Source organism: Haliaeetus leucocephalus, unplaced genomic scaffold (genome assembly GCF_000737465.1).
Source record: "Haliaeetus leucocephalus isolate CR32 unplaced genomic scaffold, Haliaeetus_leucocephalus-4.0 Scaffold229, whole genome shotgun sequence".
Lineage (NCBI taxonomy): Eukaryota > Metazoa > Chordata > Aves > Accipitriformes > Accipitridae > Haliaeetus > Haliaeetus leucocephalus.
In genome coordinates this window covers 9941059-9962256 of record NW_010972665.1, presented here as the reverse complement: position 1 = coordinate 9962256, position 21198 = coordinate 9941059, and the positions used below count along the sequence as shown (strand labels likewise).

At 38.8% G+C, this 21198-nt stretch overlaps 1 protein-coding gene across 1 annotated transcript in view; it reads right to left on the bottom strand.

Annotated features, from left to right (window-relative positions):
- GRID1 (glutamate receptor, ionotropic, delta 1) overlaps positions 1-21198 on the bottom strand; it is a 554546-nt gene that overhangs the window by 241754 nt on the left and 291594 nt on the right. The window contains exon 4 of the mRNA XM_010567883.1: positions 2682-2887. Coding sequence (XP_010566185.1) covers positions 2682-2887 — 206 coding nt within the window. The remainder of the gene's footprint in view (positions 1-2681; positions 2888-21198) is intronic.

The following is a 21198-nucleotide window of genomic DNA, read 5'->3' as shown; positions in this document are numbered from 1 at the left end:
ACACGACAGAAACATGCATTGAGGATGCTAAGCCAGTAAAGTGAAAATGATGCCTAAACAAAAATTAATGAAATAATCCTAAAATTGAGGTCTTCTAGGATTTAGAAAGTTTTTCACATATGAGATGTCACAGTCTCCTAACTCTGTGCATCCAAAGTCAGACGAGATCTCTCTGGCCCACCCAAGAGATGATAAGTGAGGCTGAAATCTGGATCCATATTTTTAGCAGGAAAAATGTATCACTTGCAATATCAAAACAGGCAAAATAAATCTTGTGCCAGCTTCCAATGGCTGATGTCTATGACTTGTGCTAAGAAAAATTTGTTAAAACCATTTGTCCAAGAAAGCCTCTTATTTTTGTTCTGCACTCCCCGGGAGGGTTTGCGTGCAACACCTGTTTTTTTATGAAGATATGTTATTAGCCAATAGACATTAATAAGATCTAGTTGAAGTTTTTCAGTCATTTTCCCCCTGCTACAAAATATCAACTCAGCAAAACTGAAAATCTTAACAAGGAACCTCTTTTTGATGTGGAATTTTCCATTTCCAGAAATTTATGGGAAAAAAGCTTTAAATCCAATTTCTTCTCTTTGTTCTTAAGTTCTTATTTGTAACTTGAGCTAAAATAGAAAAGATGAAAATAAGTATACCCAGCATTTAAAAATAAAGTCTTTGAATTTTCTTCTCAGGTTACTACTTACATTTTTTGAGAGACCTAGAATTTTTTGCCAAAACAGAAAAGGGAAATTGTTTCAAAACCTCAAACAACTTCCAAGATGCAGAGCCACACTGGTAACAATACTGGTCAGTATATAGGTATATAGTACCTACAGCATGAAATATTTACTAACTGGAAATATGTAAACCCATTGAAGGCACTTACTGCTGCACGTTGTGAATGATGTATTTCTGTAAATTATGTAAGAATATGTATTTCATTTAAGCTGAAAGTTGTTATTCTAGACTCTCCAAAATTGTGTTGTAGATAATTAGTTGCACTTATTGACAGAGATATTGAGGAATCACCGTTATTGTAACTCTCTACAAATGGTAAGCCCAGCCTCCGCTAGCAAAGGATTCTTTCCTACGCCGTGCACCTCGCATCTCAAGCCTTTTGAGAGTTCCTTTCTAAGATTTAAATTTTCTTTTATAAAGCTTTTTTGAATCAATCAAGATTCAATATAGGAAGATTGCCAAATAAATTACTTTTCATTTCTGCCCACAGTTAAACTCCTTCAGGGATCTGGAAATATATCAAGATCATTAGCTTTAATGCCTATAATACCCACTGCTTTAAGGTGAAGTAAGTAGTAAAACAGTTAAATACACTAGCCCCTACACTCGAGAGACCTGCAGGGTCCTGACAGTGAATGCATGTAACTCTTACGAACATTTCTGGAGCCTTGTGCACTGAAAGGGGACAGACTTTCTACCCAGCGTGGGTCTGAGTAAAACACACATGTTGGTTTCTTTTTAATACCTGGTTTGGACACTTTGTTAGGAATCACTGGAAAACTAACCAATGTGTATTTTTGCTGGAGGCCTACTATGAAGCAAATAAAACCACTGACCCAGTTGCGTATAGCTTACTACACTCTGAAGGCAAGTACTCCCTCATTCCTCTACTGAAAATCCCTGTATATGCGCAAACACGAGTAGGATTTGTCCCTGTGCTTAGTCTTTCCCAAGCTACCCATATGCCTCATTTATTTATGATAAAATTTACCCTATTAATTTAAAAATCCCCAATGAAGATAAATGTGGAGAATTTACTTTTGCTGGGATGATAAAAAAATTAGTGAGCTAATTTAAGTTGATTTTTTTTTTTTTTTTTTAATTTAGCAGGCTTTGATGCAGCAAAACTGATAACTGGAAACAGGTCTCATCCACATTTTAATTTCTTGGCTCAGTCTTATCCCTGGTTAGTTAAAAAAAAATTTTAAAAAACTACTTTGTTGCCAGATTCGTAGCTAACGAACACACATAAAGTTATACTGAGCATCCAACTCTCATCCTCAACTCTGACGTATAAAGCACTGTAAAATAATTCATTATTTAATATTAAAAAAGCTGGATAAAACTAATTAATGCCAAAAATTAGCCTACAGCACAACATTAATTACAAGTTTGCTCAACAGCTCCCTCCATGTCCTAATTAGCCTCGCTGATTTCAAGAAACCATTAAGAAAAAAAGACAAACATATAATTCCTACATCATACTTGATAAAAAACTCTGCGATTCAGCTTTCAAACATCAACAACGTGCCCTTTTAGCATGACTTTGGAGATTTCCGCAGTAAAGACAACTCTCTCAGACACATTATATTTCATTTCTAATAGACTATACTAGATTTTCTGGTCACTTGTTGACAGTGGTTGAAATCCAGGTCAAAAGCATTGGTATGGAAGACAACCAGAAAAAAAAAATTGCCCCATAGAGCTGTATGTTATATTGAATGTGCCCATCTGGCCCATGCTATCCCATTTGCATTAACCACAAAGTATGCATTACATGGAGTACCTGATACTTCAGTTCTCTGGCACTAGAGTCTGACGATCTTATTTGACATTTACCAAGCAGCATTGTCAAAATCTACCCCTTCAGAAAGCGTGGCAAGGTATCACATAAATCACCATATATGTTCCTGAAATGTTGATGATAAAAACAACCGTGCACTGACCTCATTAATAAAAGTCTGGGCTCCCCGTGGGCTTAGAAGTAAGATAGCCCTTCGCAGTGTGTCCCGATAGCGGTTCAGCTCTTCTGTTTTCATGGTAGTGAAAAGGTTGGCAAAGACTCTGCTGATGTTCCTGTCCACTTTTTGCAATGATACATCAAGTCCCAGTCTTGAGGCCTGATCGAGAAATCCCTGCAGTCCGCGTATATCTGTAACACAGGAGGGGGGAAAAAAAAAAAAAAGAAAAGAAAAAAAAAACCACTGCGTCAACCTTCGCCAGTTAGGCAACCATCACTAATTAGGTGGAAAAAGACTTTTCTATTGTCTCTCCTGCAGTGCTGTCAGAAGAAGAGTATTCCACATGGCCATCTTCCAGAGCTCCCTTTCAGAGACAAGGCCAACAGGGAAACTCCATTACTTTTCCCTGGAGGTCTCTGAACGACTCTTCGGAAGAGCCAGTTCATGTATCTGGGTGGCTGTGCATACCTCCCCAGAAGCTCAAGGCCACAGGGCTTAGCACTGCACAAACAAAAAGACAGTCCCACCCCAACAAATACCACAGGTCAAAAGCAGAAATCCAGTAACAGATGAATAAGCAAGGGGATAAATCACTCACCCCTTGACTTCGCTCCTCCTACCACAACCTGTCTCACCTAAGATCATGCCTGCTTTTTCCAAGAAAAAACTACAATATCCAGAATACACACAAACGTCCTTTTGACCCCTTTTTTCTCCTCTTCCTCTCCTGTAAATAACTTACCTAACCAGAGGTTTGCCATTAACCTGTAACCCTATGAAAGAGCACACAAAGCCCCAAACTATTAGGATATATTATAGCGTAAAAAAATTGGCTTTCAGTATGGGAAATCATGCAAACAAGCCCCTTCAAAACCTGTTCCTTTGAGCTCTGTCCCTCGAATTCAGGCTGATTGAAAAAAAAATATATTCTCCTAACCACATTTGTTAGGACATTCACATGGAGAAACACACATTTCGTATTACATTCATGCTGAAATCTGCTTGTTCAAACTGTATTCTGTCTTCATGACTCTCAGCATTTTTCTATAATAAATGTCTGAGGTTTTATTTTGTAGTGAAATTTAGACCAAGAAAAAGGTCAAAGCTTATATTGAACCAGGTTGCTCTCAAAATTAACAGTGACCTGACCACAGATGTACCATGTGATTAGGAGCCCTTAGTTTTACGTGAAACACATATAACTTGTCTTGAATAAAAAGGTATTTAACCCTCTTTTCTCACGTTCATTTCTCACGCTTTTACCATCAAATTTCAGCTTACTAGACTATAACAGCTAGTGGGTTTGGGGTTTTTTTAAAATCCTGGAAGTAACAATCTTCTGATGAAATTCTAAGTATCAAACCACAGACACCTCTAAAGACAGAGGACTGAAAACCAGTCTGATTTAAGTCCGTAGCATTCCTTGCTGTCCCATCTGACTGGGCTCTTAGACCACCACTGAACTTGGTGTTGCATGGCCATAGAACACAGATGTGAACTTCACCCCCTAAAAAACACTGTATGAAACCTCACATAAGTAACATCTTGCGAGGATACACCAGTTAAAGAATTTAGCTCACGTGCAAGTGCAATATATTAAGGTCACCAAGGTAACTAGCAAACATTAGATCCAAAAGAAAAGCACTGAAAATCACCTTGAGTAGCTTTGTACTTCTATCCAAACATGGGAATGCTTGTTAATGTGATTAATTCAGCTTCAGAAAACAGCTGAATTGCAGAGAAACATCCAAAAGGAACAGAAATCACAGCAGGCTCTTTACTGCCTTTTTAACTCCAGTTTAGTTGATGTGATCATCACTCCAGCCAACCCCATCATCAGGAAAGGTGCACTCATGAGGGTTTTGCTGGTGACTTAGGCAAGTCTATACCAGTTTTATCACACGGTCAAATACCTGCTAGACTTGCTTACTGTCTAAAATCATGACTCACTGAGGAAAAGAAGGGGTTTATTGTTATGCAAGCATTTCTGGAAAATGCCAGAAGACTTCAGCACTTGTATAACTGCTAAATATTGCAGGTGTGCTGAAATAATGACAGCGACAAACAACTATTGTTTACAGGTTAAAGTATTTTATTAAAGTTGTCAAGCTAAGTTTGGATTTTGCTAATTTAAATTCAGTAAACTAGCATTCATTACTATACCTATGCTCACTTTATGGATCTGTGATACATGAAACACAAAGATTTTTCTTCTACTGATGTTTAGTCTTTCAAAATTACTGCATTGCTTGACAAGCAGTAAGAAAATTCCCTTTTTTATAGTTCAGTAACGACTTGTCTTTTTGTGCAAGCATCTAAGTTATCACTGCACAAAGGAAAGCTGTTTACAAAAGATTAACTGTGCTGATATTGTGCCAGGTTTTTTTGCCTTATGTTTTCAGCTGACCTGCTGAATTACTGGTTAGAAATATTGTTGTAGATCAGTGCAAAATACTTGATGCCGATGGTAAGACTATTTGGACTTGGAAGACCATTTTGCATTCCCTTACAAATTTTTCCCCTGAGAAAAACAGGCTATTTCCCAGTTTGAAAAATAGAAAGGACTCAGACCTTTTTCCAGCTTGAGAACAAAGCAAAATTTGAAATGGAAGAGACTGTCCAAGCTCAAATGTACAAGCACAATCTGTCAGTTTTTCACAGATATAAGTGAATGTGAATTTATTCAGTGTTGGCAATTAGAAAGATCTGTATGACTGTATCTTCCTGAACACTGAGGTGCCTGGTCCTACATGACACTGGGGAGGAGGAGAAGGCTTGGTGGGAATTCAAAGGTGGAAGTGGGAACTGAAGAGCAGTCTTTTCAGAAGTGACTAACAATTTTAGGTGCCTGCACGTTGGGATCTTTTTTCACAAATAATTATTTGGAATCATTACCAAGAGGGCAATCTTTTCTTAAAATGTATCAGTACATAAATACACAAACACATGCACATATGCAGGAGCATCTGTTTATAAATCATAATGAATTAGGCTTAGTTTTATTTTATCTGACATATCACATAAGAAAGTGAGTTTGATGCCCTCACTTTTTTTCCTCCATTTAGTAGATCACAAATCCATGCAACATAAAAGAAAAATTGAGCTTTGTTCCATGGCAGCTGAAACAGAAATACTCACAGAAACAGTTATGAATCTCTTTTCACTTCCTATAATTTAGGACAGTTAATCCTCCATTTTCTTCAACACTAAAAGGAGTCTTATAAAATTCACATAGAATTTAACAAAAATAAAGGATTCTGCAAATGCTTTTGTCTGTTAAAAAACATGTGCTTTCTGTCTCTTGTAGTCTTAACAGTGACTTTTTATTAAAAAGTTCAGATTCTAACATTAAAGTGTTATCCTGAACTATTACTAATTAATTCCTTGTGCCCATTTGTTTCATACTTTCTAGGAAAAGCATAGCAATTCAAACTCAATCACAAACACTTCTGTCTAGAATGTCTGACAAATGAAAGACCACTTTGCTGTAACTACACAACCTACAGCTACCTCTGCCTTCAGTTTTCCAATGACTTACTTTTACTCAGGATATAGCCTATATTCAACCATAAAAATCACATAATACTATTTTAATTATCTAATTGCCCACCTGATTTGCACATGCTCAACATGCAGAATTTCAGAGACAATATTTGAAAATTTCTCTTTAGAGAACATCGGTTTCTTGAAGATGATGTAACACCTGCACTCCAGAAGGAAAATGACACTATACAAAACGCACTCAGGTGAGCATTTCTCAAAAAAAGTGATCTGTAAAACCATTTAAGAATTTGATATGTTTACAATACTCTAGTGTCAACTACAATCATGTGAAATTAGCAGGTTGGAATTGGAACTAACTCACTAGAGTTTCAGAAGAAAAGCAAACTTCTTATGAACTTTGCATCTCTTCTGTTACACCTGGCTGGAGAGAGAATCTCTGTGGCTGAGAGTCTCCTTTCTAACTCTGACAGATGTACCATATGTTCAGGTATGACAACAGAAGAACGAGACAATTTCAGGGATAACTACTACAAGGCGGGAAGGAAAGCCTTGATGCACTGCTAACACATGAATTCTGTCGTTGCGACTACAAAACTAATGCTTGCTGTAAATAAAGAGCTTTATTGTACTATAAGGAATAATGAAATGTATCATTTCCTGCTGGAGGTTAGGCTGGTCACTGCGCTGGTTGACTGGAACACAAACATAAAAGAATAGTACTAAACGTGGCATTAGCTACCTATATGTAAAGCTTATTGTCATTTAAAAAGTAATTCATTTTTATTATATTATCTATAATCTTGTTTATATAAAAAAACGTTCACAAAGTCTACCATAGCATTCATCTTTCATAAATTTACAGGGTCTGATTCTTGGCCTTGACACAAGCAGCTTTAAGCTATTATTTTTTCTGTGAAACAGCTGTGTGGTCGGGCACAGCTGGCCTTTAAGGATGGTTCATTGTAGAAAGGAATTTCCAGAAGGTAGAGAGCATTATATTGTCTTTTCAACACCAGTTCCTAACCCCACTTGACAGAAATAGAGGCAGCACATGGCCAGGAAGCATTTTACTTTGGGTAGAAAACAGCTGGAAGCAAACTGAAGTACCAAGCTGGAGCTGAAGGCAACACTAAAGATACACCAAGAAATAATTTCACACCCTTTCATTCTTATCCATCGCCAAGTAAATTCTGGGAGGACTGAAGTATCGTCACCAAGCTGTATTTTCAAATGACCTACACCAACCCTTTCACTTGTACATTTGTCAGAGGGAAAAAGTAATAAGTCGGTGTGGTGGGTTGACCCTGGCTGGACTCCAGGTGCCCACCAAAGCTGTTCTATCACTCCCCCCCATCAGCTGGACGGGGGAGAGAAAATATAACAAAGGGCTTGTGGGTTGAGATAAGGACAGGAGAGATCACTCATCAATTACCGTCACAGGCAAAACAGACTCAACTTGGGGAAAATTAACTCAATTTATTACCAATCAACCAGAGTAAGGTAATGAGAAATAAACCCAAATCTCAAAACACCTTCCCTCCACCCCTCCCTTCTTCCCGGGCACAACTTCACTCCCGGATTCTCTACTGACCCCCCTCAGCGGCACAGGGGGACAGGGAATGGGGTTTATGGTCAGTTCATCACATGTTATCTCTGCCGCTTCATCCTCTTCAGGGGCAGGACTCCTCACACTCTTCCCCTGCTCCAACATGGGTCCTTTCCACGGGCTGCAGTTCTTCACAAACTGCTCCAGCGTGGGTCCCTTCCACGGGGTGCAGTCCTTCAGGCACAGACTGCTCCAGCGTGGGTCCGTTCCATGGGCTGCAGTCCTTCAGGCACAGACTGCTCCAGCGTGGGTCCCCCACGGGGTCACAAGTCCTGCCAGCAAACCTGCTCCAGCGTGGGGTCCTCTCTCCACAGATCCGCAGGTCCTGCCAGGAGCCTGCTCCAGCGCGGGCTTCCCACGGGGTCACAGCCTCCTTCGGGAACCCACCTGCTCCGGCGTGGGGTCCTCCAAGGGCTGCAGGTGGAGATCTGCTCCACCGTGGACCTCCCTGGACTGCAGGGGGACAGCCTGCCTCACCATGGTCTTCACCACGGGCTGCAGGGGAATCTCTGCTCCGGCACCCGGAGCACCTCCTCCCCCTCCTTCTGCACTGACCTGGGGCTCTGCAGGGCTGTTTCTCTCACAACTTCTCACTCCTCCCTCCGGCTGCAGTTTCTGTGTGCCCCTATCGCTGATGGGCTCGGCCTTGGCCGCTGGTGGGTCTGTCTTAGAGCCGGCTGTCATTGGCTCTGTCAGACATAGGGGAAGCTTCCAGCAGCTTCTCACAGAAGCCACCTGTGCAACCCCCCCCAGCTACCAAAACTTTGCCACATAAACCCAATACAGTGGGAAAAAACAATGAGATCAGGAAGGAAACGCTGAGCTTGTGAGTTTTCTCATTTGATGGCTGTAGGCTCTACACTTCACAATTTTTTTTTCCAGTGTAAGTTTTATTTGAGCATTATTTTGGTGATATATTTAAAGTAGTGAGAAAAGTGTCAAGGAGACTTGGATAGTTTCATTATTTTAGTATTTATACACTTGTAAAAAATATATATTCACCTTTTCCAACATTTTAGGAACAATATCAAGGCATTTTTCCTTATACTTAAGCTCCAAGAGAAGGCAAAAATGATCATTTCTTATCTCTAATACAAAGATACTCTATTGTAGGTTTGTCTCTCTTGACTGCAAATTGGACAGAACACTTCCCACTTGTTATTTCATTTCTTAAGACAGAATAAAACACACTTTCGAGGATTCATTGATTTGGAAGATAACTTATAAGCACTCTGAAACAGGTTTCATAAACCACTTCAGTTTCATAGGTTTCATTAATTTTATTTTACAATGGCTGTTGGCCCCCATTTTTGCAACTGCAAATTGTTTACATAAGTAGTAAGGGATAATAAGACTGGTGTGAGAAACAAAGACGCACACCCTGATGATTAGACTCCTGCTGCACTGTAAGCTTTCTGAATGAATGATTTTGAATACCATCTTTTGGTCTTCGCTACAGATAACAACCTACTTGAAGGGTTCGAATACAATCTAGTATTTTAGAAAACTGAAAGTGGACATACTTCAGAAGTAGCTCTTAAGCTAATAAATAACAAAATTCTCTTCCTTCAAACAATAGAGGCAAGATTACTATTTGTGCTTCCAAAAGGGCATTATTTTGTTCAAATCATCTAGAAGAATTAGACTTTGAGCAAGCACTGAGATTTTCAACCTAAAACACTCACAATGTGATTTTTAACTGTTCAGATAGAGTGATTAGACAAGAAAGTATATAAAACAAAGTCTGTTAAAATAGATATGACTACAGTAATATTAGAATGTAACTGTTTATTGGATCCCAGTGCAAATGTGAAATTATATTAGTAAGGTATATTTCCTACTTTTATATTTTTTTTCTCTGTTCTTGCAGTCTCTCTCCAAGCACGTAACATCTCTCTCCACCTACCGCATTTCCTTATGTCTCTCTGCCTGCCATATTCCCCCAATTAGTGCTAAGATAATTGCTATCAGCCAGATCATTTTTCTACAAACATTAGAACTCACAATTTCCAAACAATGTCTGTGATTTAGTCACCTCATTCCTAACGAAGTTTCACTTCAAACACTTTCTACTAAAAAGAAATCTTTGCCTTCTCGCATGCTTTTAGACACTCCAGAGCTCACAGTAACACCTCTGCAATTATACCCCATTTTCGGGGGTTTTTTCAGAAATAGAGGAAGTCAGTAACTAGGCAATAGTTATTATAGCAAGTACATATAATAGCAAGTACAATAAATCCATGAATTAAATTGGCTTTTTTTTATTATTCAGCTGATATAAGAACAGCTGTACCAGATGAGACCAGACAAGAAGTTCTGCCAAGCTCCATAGCCTGTCTCTGACAGAGTATAAAACAGGAGCAATCATGGAGCGATACTTTCCTAACGTTCTCCCAACAACGCACAGTTTGCAGTGCAGGGAATTCCTCTGGCAGGTGTGGTTTCCATGTATTTCTATGCTCTGCACGGGTGGATTTCTGCATTGTAACCCTCAATGGCTTTCTCCTCCATAGAACAGCAGTTTTCCTTTAAGCCCAGGTAAACTATGAGCATCCAGATCAGTTCACCTGCAGCATATTAACCAGGGAATTTTCAGGATCCCACCACACTCTTCCCTTTCCCATTTTTACACCTTTCTCTCCTGGATAGTTCTACTAACGTTGACCAAATACAAAGCAGCACGCCAGCACCTGCACTCCCTGACCAACTGGGCACTACATAATGCCAGTCAGACCTAGAAGCTGCATAGCCCCTTCTCAAAGAGATGAGAGAAAAGCAAGAAATCAGAGATTTCTGGAAAGAATAAAGCAGGCTATCAGAAATGTAATCTTTGAAAAATACAGAGAACATTGATTTGCCATTTAAATTTAGATCACAGGCTGACATTTGACCACCTCTCTGTAGAAACTGAAAATCTTACCACATGTGTTTTGATACAAGTATGAGGATTAATCAAATGCAAAGGTCTACGCAGAAACCCTTGTGTTATCAAAGGCTGAAGCCTGTATAATGGCTGCAGAAATTTTTTTATTGGACAGTTATACTGCCCGCGTTGATTTTGTTATCAGGCTTTTAAATACAAAAAGGTCTTTGAATAGAGACAAATCATAGGTATTGGTGATTTTTACTCCTGAACAGATGGGAAAGGGACAGAACGCACCATAAAGCTAGATGTGTTGCATGCACAAACAGATGTTTTCAGATTCAACTTATCATAGAAGGCAGACATCACTATTAAAAATATTAAAAAGTTACTCTGCATAACTGATGCTTCATACCTGAAACAGCTGATCCAGTCTGAAGGGAACTGGAGCTTCCCACGAGGCCCAGAAGCACAAAGGCCTTTTAAAGGCTGCAACAGCCCTTTCACATTTAGCATGAAAGGTCAGCTACAGGTCTCTCCTGCTGGATTTTAACACTTTGCATTCAAAAGCACAAGGGAAACCACCTCAGGAAATTCATTACTGTTGGCAAAAATGTGGACATATGCTACAATTGATGTAAAAAGGGAATTCATTGAAGAACTAGCATTTCCATTCAAATGATCCACTTAATTCTTCCAAGTACAATAATTGCCGCCTGTTTGTCCAATGGTAAACCACTCAAATGAGCTGTAACAGCTTCTCATCTCACTACTGCTGTTAATACATTAAAATACTTCTGAAGACACTATGCAGTGTTATTGCTGTATCTTTTTATGGGACAAAAATAGATGTATCGACAGAAACTATGCTTTTGCTAACATATATCCTAAGTTTAAACAAAATATTTCTTTCATCTAAATTAATTTTAATTATTGCATTAAATTACTGAGCTTAATACATGCTATGGCTGAGTACCAGCAATTCTAAACATCCATCCACCAGTACATTAGGAAAATACATTTTTCTTCTTTTGGAGGGCTGAGACACACCTTTCTGAAGCCATATTATTTTACATGACCATCTGAATTAAGAGCATCCATTTAGGATGTTGGGACTGTAAGCCTGTCTGCTTTAACACAAATGCAGTCGTTACTGTTAAGAAGCTGCTACTGTATTATAAGTTTGGTTATCGTACTTTGGCACGTGAAGTACATCCTTCATAAATAAGACTGGTAACCCTAAACTAGGGATAAGCAAGTGCAAATAAGTGCATCCTGAAACAAGACAAATGTGCAAAGGGAATGCCTTAAATAGGGAGGCAAAAGGTATCTCTTCTCATTCAGAGAAAACCAGAAGTCACCCGACAATTTGAAAGAGATTTATTCTGTATGCGTGTATAGCTTAGCGTCCAGCAAAGAGAAGGTAGAAGCACATCCCTTTGGTTTTAGTGGATTGCAGAGTGAGTCTCCCTCTTGTTTAAATCAACTTTAAATACTGCACATTCCAATCTCCAGAGAGACTGCAATAAAATTACTGCAGATAAAGAAATTAAATTCCCCCTTGAGGAAAGGCTACTGGCAGGAAGTCCTTATTCTTCTATATGTGTAACAATAATTATTGCTTGCATTTATACAGCAGCTTTCAGCTGAGGATCTCAATGTACTTTATAAACATCTGTACAGTATAATAAAATATACACTATAAATACACATTACAGGAGCTAGTTGCTGTTATACCTACTTAACTACATGTCAGCAAATAATAATTCAACTCTCTATTGAAGAAACTTTCTCTCATTGGAGTATTTCTGTAGGTTCAAGTAAAAGACAGGTGCCCTGAGCACACAAGTAGCAGAAAGGCTGTCAGAGCTGCCAGCTCTCATGCTGTTGGCAGCATCTAGGGATGGAGTTTTCACTGAGGAAACGGGACTTCTCTTTAAGCTTTCTATTTCTCAACTAGTCTGAGACTTTGGACAACCAAGTCCTTGCTGATGGTAATTTTATACTATCTCCAATCTTCTACACCAAGAAATCTAGATGTCACTTTGGCAGATGCCACAGTTTCACTCCATCGCTCGCTTTCCAGAGCATTCAGAACAAGGTGGTTCAGAGGCATGGAATCTGTACCTTGTCTTGAGCCTTACCACCATTAGTACAGCTCGCTCTGACCGAGTCAGAGCCAGGCTGCAATTATCAGCCAGGCTCTGTGTCACCACACCACATGCACCATCCAGACGCCCACTCACGTGGAGCCAGGGCATGGCACTGAGCTGCACAGGGCTCCCCTGCCCTGGCAAGCCCATCCAGAACTTCTTGGCCAGCATGTGGTCACCTGCTGGCAAGCTAAGGACAACGGTATGCGTATTTTTAGCTCAGAACCCAGGAAGAAGGACCCTCTGGCCAAGCTTTATTTTACTTAAAATATGTCCATCAAGCTGTAATGAGGATGGTGGTATCGGAAGTTTCATTTCCTTGGCTAGCTGTTTGACTCACAAAATGCATTTTCACATAGACACCAAATTCAGAAAATTAGAAAAATGTTGCGTCCTTCTTAATTTCCTACTTTTTTTAAAGCCCATTTTTGCAATACAGTCTCCATAAAACTCTGCACAAAAATATAAAAGGATACAAAAACCTATTATAGATTCCTCTGTTCTCCAGTGTTTTCTGTTAAAAGCAAGATGAGAAGAATCCCTACTGAGATAACAAATCTCTTGGCGGGAGCAGGAGGGAGTTGAAAACAAAAACTAACTTCATGTCACACATAATGACCATCAATTAGTCCCTCCTGTAGGAATATGCCAATAACAAACAAACAGAAAAAAATCAATTGCCAATTATTCATTTACATTATGACAACTACTTCTAGTACAATGGCAAATACAAGTACTCTAACAACACAACTCTAATCCCAGAGGGGGGGAAGAAAAAAAAAACAAAAAAAAACCCCAAAACCAACAAACACACAAACCAAAACCCAAAACAAAACAAAACTGACATGCTAGCGAATAAAAACATGAATCTGCTTATACCTTGTCATCAGCTAAAACCTCCTCAGGCATCCTTCTGTTAGCTCCATGCTTTTGGAACATAACAAGTAATGATTACTGAAGAGACAACTGGTAACACTGAGGTGGTACACTGTACCAAGATTAGTGCCAAAAGATTCTCCATTCATCTTATTGTAAACAAAAGTAACACATTTTAACAGACTGAAAAATCAGATGGTTTAGACCTTAGTCCTACAAATATTCAAGTGTGTATTTAGCTTTGTGTGAGGAAACTCAGTGGCAAGTCTCCTCCCACATAGGAAATCTCTCAACATATGAATAAGTGTTCACATAGCTACTACACATTGTGATTTATTCCTACAATGATAATCAAGATAAACACTTCAAACACATAGAATGCACTTCCACCTTCCCGGATGTGAAGTCCTTCTTTCTTAGAGCAGCAAAAAAACCCAAGCAAAAACTTCCCACCTTTTTAACCAATCCTCCTGTGCAACCCTCCTCTCCAAACTACAACACTGATATTTTAACAGCTTGTGCCCCTGACTGAATACGTGGCCTTTGTCAAGGCACGGTAAACTTGCTCTTGACAAGCATGCCTAGGATTTGTTTCATATGTGCCCAGACACAAGCATTAAAAACTCAGCTAAAGAAAAGGATAATGGGAAAATGGGAGCATAATGCTACACAGACTTTTCTGACCCCATTACTGTGTCCCACGCAACTTTAATTAAAATACCTTTATTTGAATAACAGCAGTCAAATATAGTAAGAGAGTCCCTTGTTTACTAGTCAAAACCATCCCCACTTTGGCAGCAGAGTAAATCTCAAAAAAATTTTCAGTTGCACCTAACTAGAAAGTTATTTTGAAATCTACACTCAGAGATAGCTAAGTGCTTGGACAAGGGAAACAAAACTTCACATTCTAAAGCAAGAAGTATTCAGGGATCTCAGTTTACTTCAGTGACACTAGGGGGTTTATTTGCATATTTATAAAATTCGGTTTGCTATAGCATTTCCTTTACATATATTTATGAGTAAATGAAACAAAAGAGCTATAATGCCTCAGTAAATTTAAATTGAAATTTGATTGCGGGACTCAAAGACAACGCTTCAGTGCAACTCCCCCAAAATCTGACAAGCTTGTATCTACTGATTATAGCCATTAATATGAAGGCCAGTTAGGAAGTCCAATATACCCTAACGTTAAACATTTGAATGAAGATGTCTATTTTTTTTCCCCCCTAATTAACTTAATTCCTTAACTAATGTTTTCTAATTTACTGGAAAGGAATTAGGCAATTCTGAATGTCACCAGGAAGAATTTTATTATTAGAAAAGGCTGTGAAGTACATCTCTGGCTGAGCAGCACCATGCAGGTACTGGTATCTTTGGTGGGCACTGGCAAATCTACGCACCTTAACAGGGTTCACGGAGGAAGACACTGTGCTAATTTCAGTTACTTTAAATAAAGCAATGGCTTGGAAGAGGACAAGGTGTCGTCCTGGAAAGGATAGGATAATCTGTTACTGCCAGGCATCTAAAAATCCATCAATCAAGTAAAGACAAGATTTTAACATAATTACTGACTTCTCATTTTTCTATTCTTGTGGAATAGCTGGAGAGGGGAAAACAGAACCTTCTCCTTAAGAAAAGATTACGTTACTACAATGCAGTGAAAGGAAAATATAAAAGATTAAAAATATAACCACTAAATTCACACTACTTTTACATATTCTAATTCCTGAGAAAAAACTAAATCTGCTGAGTTCATGAGAACAACTTAACCACATGATGTTTTAGTACAAAGATGTGGAAAGTCTATTTGAACTCTAGATGAACCAGCTGCAGGTTTTCAGATTAACATACCGAGGTTTTATTTTTATCTTTTATTCTGCTCCTCACTCCACATAGAATCAATCCCAGGGTTTTACTCCTGGGACACAGCACATCAAGCTCTGCCTCTTTATAGCTTTAAGATAACTTCCACATACTGTAATTGATCATAAAATGACCAGATAAAGACTAACATTTCTCATTCTACTAGCTCATTCATGCACCGAGTGTAGCTAATGGCTCTTTTAGTTGTCTTTAGGTTTGAGTTTAATCATCATTACAATCTTAGTGCTTTGATGCTACATAATATGTCAAAGAGTTTCTGTGTTTGAAATATATTTGGTTAATATAATTAATAATTTGGGGGGGGGGGAGATTTCTTGTCAGGAGAATGTGACGCAGATCTCCGAAAGACCACTTAAGAGTGCCAGCTGGAAATCTTTGGAAGGCAAGATAACACTGAGTGATTTTCTTCAGATTAGACTTGTTATTTTATCGTCTCAATCTCCTCATTTTAACAAAAACGAGGCTCATTCCAGTTCAGGTACTTCTTCAGATCTCTTCATTCACTCATATAATCATTCCTCCCACTATCAGGAGATTGCTCTTGGTCACCAAGCACATTAACAGATTTCATCTGCACCTTCTTCCTTCTCATCCTTAATATTTATTTAGATGCATCTCCTGACATAGAACTACAATGACTTCTACAGCAGCACAAACAATATAGCGGTAAACTTCAGGGAATGAGACAGCCATGTAAACTGCTGGAAACACCCTTATTTCAGGACCTTCTGGCAAGAGGTTGTAGATACAGTTTTACACTTCATTTCTTTTGACATGTCCCCAGAACCACTGCTGTGTGTATCTAGTGACAGTATTTGAAACCTCACATCGCAGCCACCTCCAAGGCTCTATTACACTATCTACTGTTTGCATGAAAAAGAATCATTTTTTTTTCCCCTGGAAACAAGTACTCAGTGTTTGTATGAACACAGCTTTTTGCTCAAAAGAGTGGAATGAATGACCAGCAAAATGTGCTTTAACACCAGAAAAAAAGAGAGCTGGAAGTTAGGAGGTCACTGATTACATGATTTATACAGCAGGAACTATTTTTTTCTCAGTTTTTACATAGAAAGGGTCTAATACTAAAATTATCACTTTCTGGTTGTATCACAACAGTATCCTGATTTATGCTTTCTTTCACCCCTATTACCAAGTCTTCCAAGTTTAAAAAAAAAAAAAAAAAGGACATTTTCCTGTTCTTTCTGCTTATGTACTTCTGGTTTGTGTACTCACATTCCTCTCCAGTATGGTAACTCCCACATCCTCTTATTTCATATAAGTGCAATGGGATCATACATACGTACACACAGGAATTTATATCTTAATTTTTCTGGTTTATATTTCACTTATGTATACATACAATTTGAATTGACTATTAAAGAGTGGAATAAGTCCCTACTTTTTTCTTACAGAGCAGTCATTCATTTCCATCTGAAGCCATCAATGATTGATTTATTGATTCTAAAATGTTGAGAGGTTTACTTGTGTGTGCATAAGTACTCTTTCCCAGCCACAACTAAGAAAAATCCCACCAAAAACATGAGTATCTATTTAAATCTCTGTAGTATAAGAGGCAGGGAGGGGCACTAGGACTCCATTGCTATAGCAATAAATAACAAGCAACAAAAATATTTCCCTTGAGCAACCATGGTACAATTTAAGTGCAGAAGCCACAGGAGGAATACTAGAATGAATATAGACTAGTTAATTGAGGATAAACATATCGGGAGGAAAAAACCACCAACTTCCTGAACTTTGCAGTATGCTGACGCCAATTTGAAGAGACAGTGAGTAAAAAACCTACTTAGAAGAGAAGAGAATGAATCATCTGAAATTTGCAGTGGATTTAGTGAAGTGCATAGTCCCATGGGCTAAAAAGACGTGAAGAGAGATAGCAAGGTTGACTGTGAAAATGAAAGAAATGGACACTGAAGAGTGCCATGGGAATATTGAGGTAAATTCTTTTAGCAACTGCTAAAGAATAGAAAGGAAAAAAACAACACAAACTGAAGTGTATCCTTAAGCCCGTTACTTCATTTACATTTTTGACCTGGTTCTGAAGAAGGAAAAAAAAAGAAAGAAGGAAAAAAAAAAAAAGAGTAACAGTCATTACACGAGACAGATAACCCCTCCGAAATAATGTCTGTTCTGTATGCAAACAGTTGGATTCCTTCTCTCAGAGGCAAAGATACATATTGACATACTGCTTTAAACTCTTACTCGGAAATCAAGCATCAGCTACACTGTGGAAGATTTCCGACAATGTGCAGTTATCCAGGACAAGCACCCATCAATATGGATGCTCTTATTCATAAAACCTGTTAAATTACACCTTCAGAAAACACTGCTCTCTGTGCTGCCATCTCCCTGTTTCCACATGGATGCCAGCTCCTCCTCTTCCTCCTCTCTCCCGTCCAGCACAAGGCCAGAGGTTCCCTTCTCCCTGTGCCTAGCCCTGCTGGATCTGTGAGTCGGGTATTCGCTCCCAAAGAGGGGACACTGAACAGAGTGCAACTCTCACCGTCTGTCAGCGCCGCTGCTTCCTTATCCCTAGGTACCCTCTTTTCCTAGTCTTCCAAAAGAACAGCTGGGAAAAGAAAAGATGTTGCTACGGAGGGTGCTTCCAGCAAATCATCACTTTTAACTAAATAAATTAATTAAAGGTAAAGAATTCTTTCTAAATCATGTTTGAAAACTTCAAATTGAAAAGGATTTCAGCGGTTACTACTTTGGCCAATCTTTACTGCGTTATATTAATTCAGATGGAGAGAGAGACTCGTGCGCTCCTGAGGAGTTCATTCTGTCGGCAGAAGTGGAAGCAGGAACTATCGAGCAGGCTCAGAGCTGTGGCATCACTCTAGCCAAAGGCATAAGGAAAGCAGCTACTTCAACACTGCTGGGCAGTCCCAGTGTCCACTCTTTAAAGGAAATGTTAAAAACCCAGGACAGATCTACAGAAATTTTTGAGTCTGGGAAGCATGCTTTATAGTGAGAGACCAAAGAGCTTCAGTCTACTTTGTGTAGAGAAAAGAAGGTTAAGTAATGAAAACTTAAACAAGGATGAAACTTCTGATAGATGTCTCTTTCAGTGAGCAGAAAAACAGCAGTGGGAGGTCTGCTAGCCAGAATCTAAAGCAAAACAACCAGAAAACAAATAAAACACATTTCTTAAACTAGTGAAAACAACTGAACGTATTAGAGCAATTTCCCTTGGGATGTGTTAGCTCAGATTAAATGTTTACAAGTCCCCATGAGAGAGTTTTCTAAAAGATATGCAATAGCTGAAAGAACTCATAAGCTTAATTTGAAAATAAAAATGTGATAGTCTGTGGCTTGCATTACATAATGAGTCAAAATATTCTGGCCTTAAATCTTTGACTCTCTGAATTTAATAAACGTTTGTGAAGTTTGGAAAAAATATTTGCAAACGTAACACAGCGACAGCATAAACTTGAAAATAAACCTGAGCAGAAAACCAAGTACATTCTCAGCAGCGCTGCATCACTGTGAGGAGGTGAGTGCATGAGTATGGGGAAGCACACAGAAGGTTTCATGGAAATTTCCATCTCATCTGCACAAGGGGTTCATACAGCTTGACCACAGAAGTCAAAAAAAAGAAAGGATATATGCTGAATAGCCCAAAACCGAGAAGAAAGCAAATGGAACTATCAGTTGCATTTGTATCACAGTCTGTATGATTAGACAATACCATGACTCCAGAAAGGATCTATCCCAAGGAAAGAAAACTGAGCTGTATAAACTTTGTATCTTAATTCCTCCCTCACTCCGAAATCTACCTTTTCTAATATTTAAAAAAAATATATTTTTTAAAATAACAAGTAGAAAAACTCAGATACTCTGAAAACTCCAGATTAAAGACATTTTGAAGAAATATCTACATTGGTATTCAGACAATATCCCACAAAAACTGTATCACATGGTTTGCATTACATAAATCATACCCCCAAAAATTTACATAATTGTCAAAATTTGCATTTTACACATTACGATGAAAATAAGTTTACAGAATAACTGTTCAAAAACTTTTCCTTGTTTCTGATTTTAGAATTCATTACTGCAAATGAATTTTTGTGATGTTTATCTGACGCTCTCTTTGATGTTTCATATCTTAGTTTCTTTTCTTCCCTTTTAATTTTTTTATCCAACCTATCCCTTATTCCCATTGCAATAAACAGTCACTTTGATTTACAATTCCCTTCAGCCAACTGAACAGGATAATATATATATATGTATATAAAATTTAAAAAAAACTAAATGGAAGTTCATATTTTGTAGGGGGTTTTTTTGTAAGACAAGGGTTTGAACTTTCTTTTTTCCTATTTATAATTGTGTTTACAATTTTAGTGTGATATTGTCAGTAGAAAGATGCAAATAAGCTGCAAATATAGCCTTTAAAGATATAAGCAGCCATTTGTTGTAGTTTTCTACATAAGTAATAGGACTGGAGAGTTAAAAGGGCAAGTTATACTATGAAGATTTAAAAACCAAGGCAGATACTACTACTTTCTCCTTCTTAAAGACTTTCCAAAGGTCTATATACACATTCAGATGTGTGACGTCTCAGACTCATCAGACGTCCAGTGTCTATTTCTGTTGCAGCCTGCACTTCAACGAATTTGAATGTCTATTATTAGTTCTTTAATTAATAGATTTCATATATTCTGATTACTATTACAAACAAAATGGTCAAGCTCCTCTTAAAGTTGCCCGATTCCTTTTTAGCCTTTACTAAAAGCAGCTGAAAGTCATATTAGACTGAAAATTAAAATTACCATATCCTGCAGGTTCATTAAATTTATCTGATACAATTTTTATGGATTACACTTCATGGAAAGCGGTAACTTTGTACTTTTGCTTTCAGTATGTGCCTATAACTAATGGAAACTTAATAAAATTAGAATGTATCATTTTTCACGGCAGCAGTTATCAAATTTTAATGTCACTTCTTTCTTTTGTGCAATTCTCTGGACTCGACTGTCCCCATCTACTCACCTCTACACCAGAGCACCCTCACTTTCACCTCACACTCACCTCTCAGTGATTCCTCCCATGGAATCATTAGTGGTCCATCACCTTCTCCTCTTCCCCTCAAAAAGACTCTGCCACTCACCCCCCCACCCCCCCCTTTAAGATGTCTCTAAAGAGAGCGTGGTCCCCTTAGGGATTCAGTAAAACAGCAGGCAGAGCTCTCCCAAGCGCGGCAAGTCCGCCAGGGTGGCCACTGCCCTGTGACTTGGCCAGGTAGGGAGTTAGAGAGTCCCCAAAGCCCTTCCTAATTCATATGTTCTCATGCTTGCAGACCAGCTTACCCCCAAAGTTCCCTTGCTACAGATGACACCGTAACATACATTCCATTAACAGCGACGCCAGGATCCTTTCCTGCGCCTCCAAAGATGCTTCTCGGCGCTTCCTGGGAGCTCCACAGGAGTGTTACTTTTTCCACGCTTCCCAGAGCTGCTGCAGCAGGGGATGTCACAACGGAGGAGAGGGCAAGAGAATGACAAGAAAGGGGGAGGAGAGGAACCAGGGTACTTTGTTCTGCTAAGGCCTCCCCAGCGCTGGAGAATCACTGCCTTGTAGGGTAGGACCTGGCTG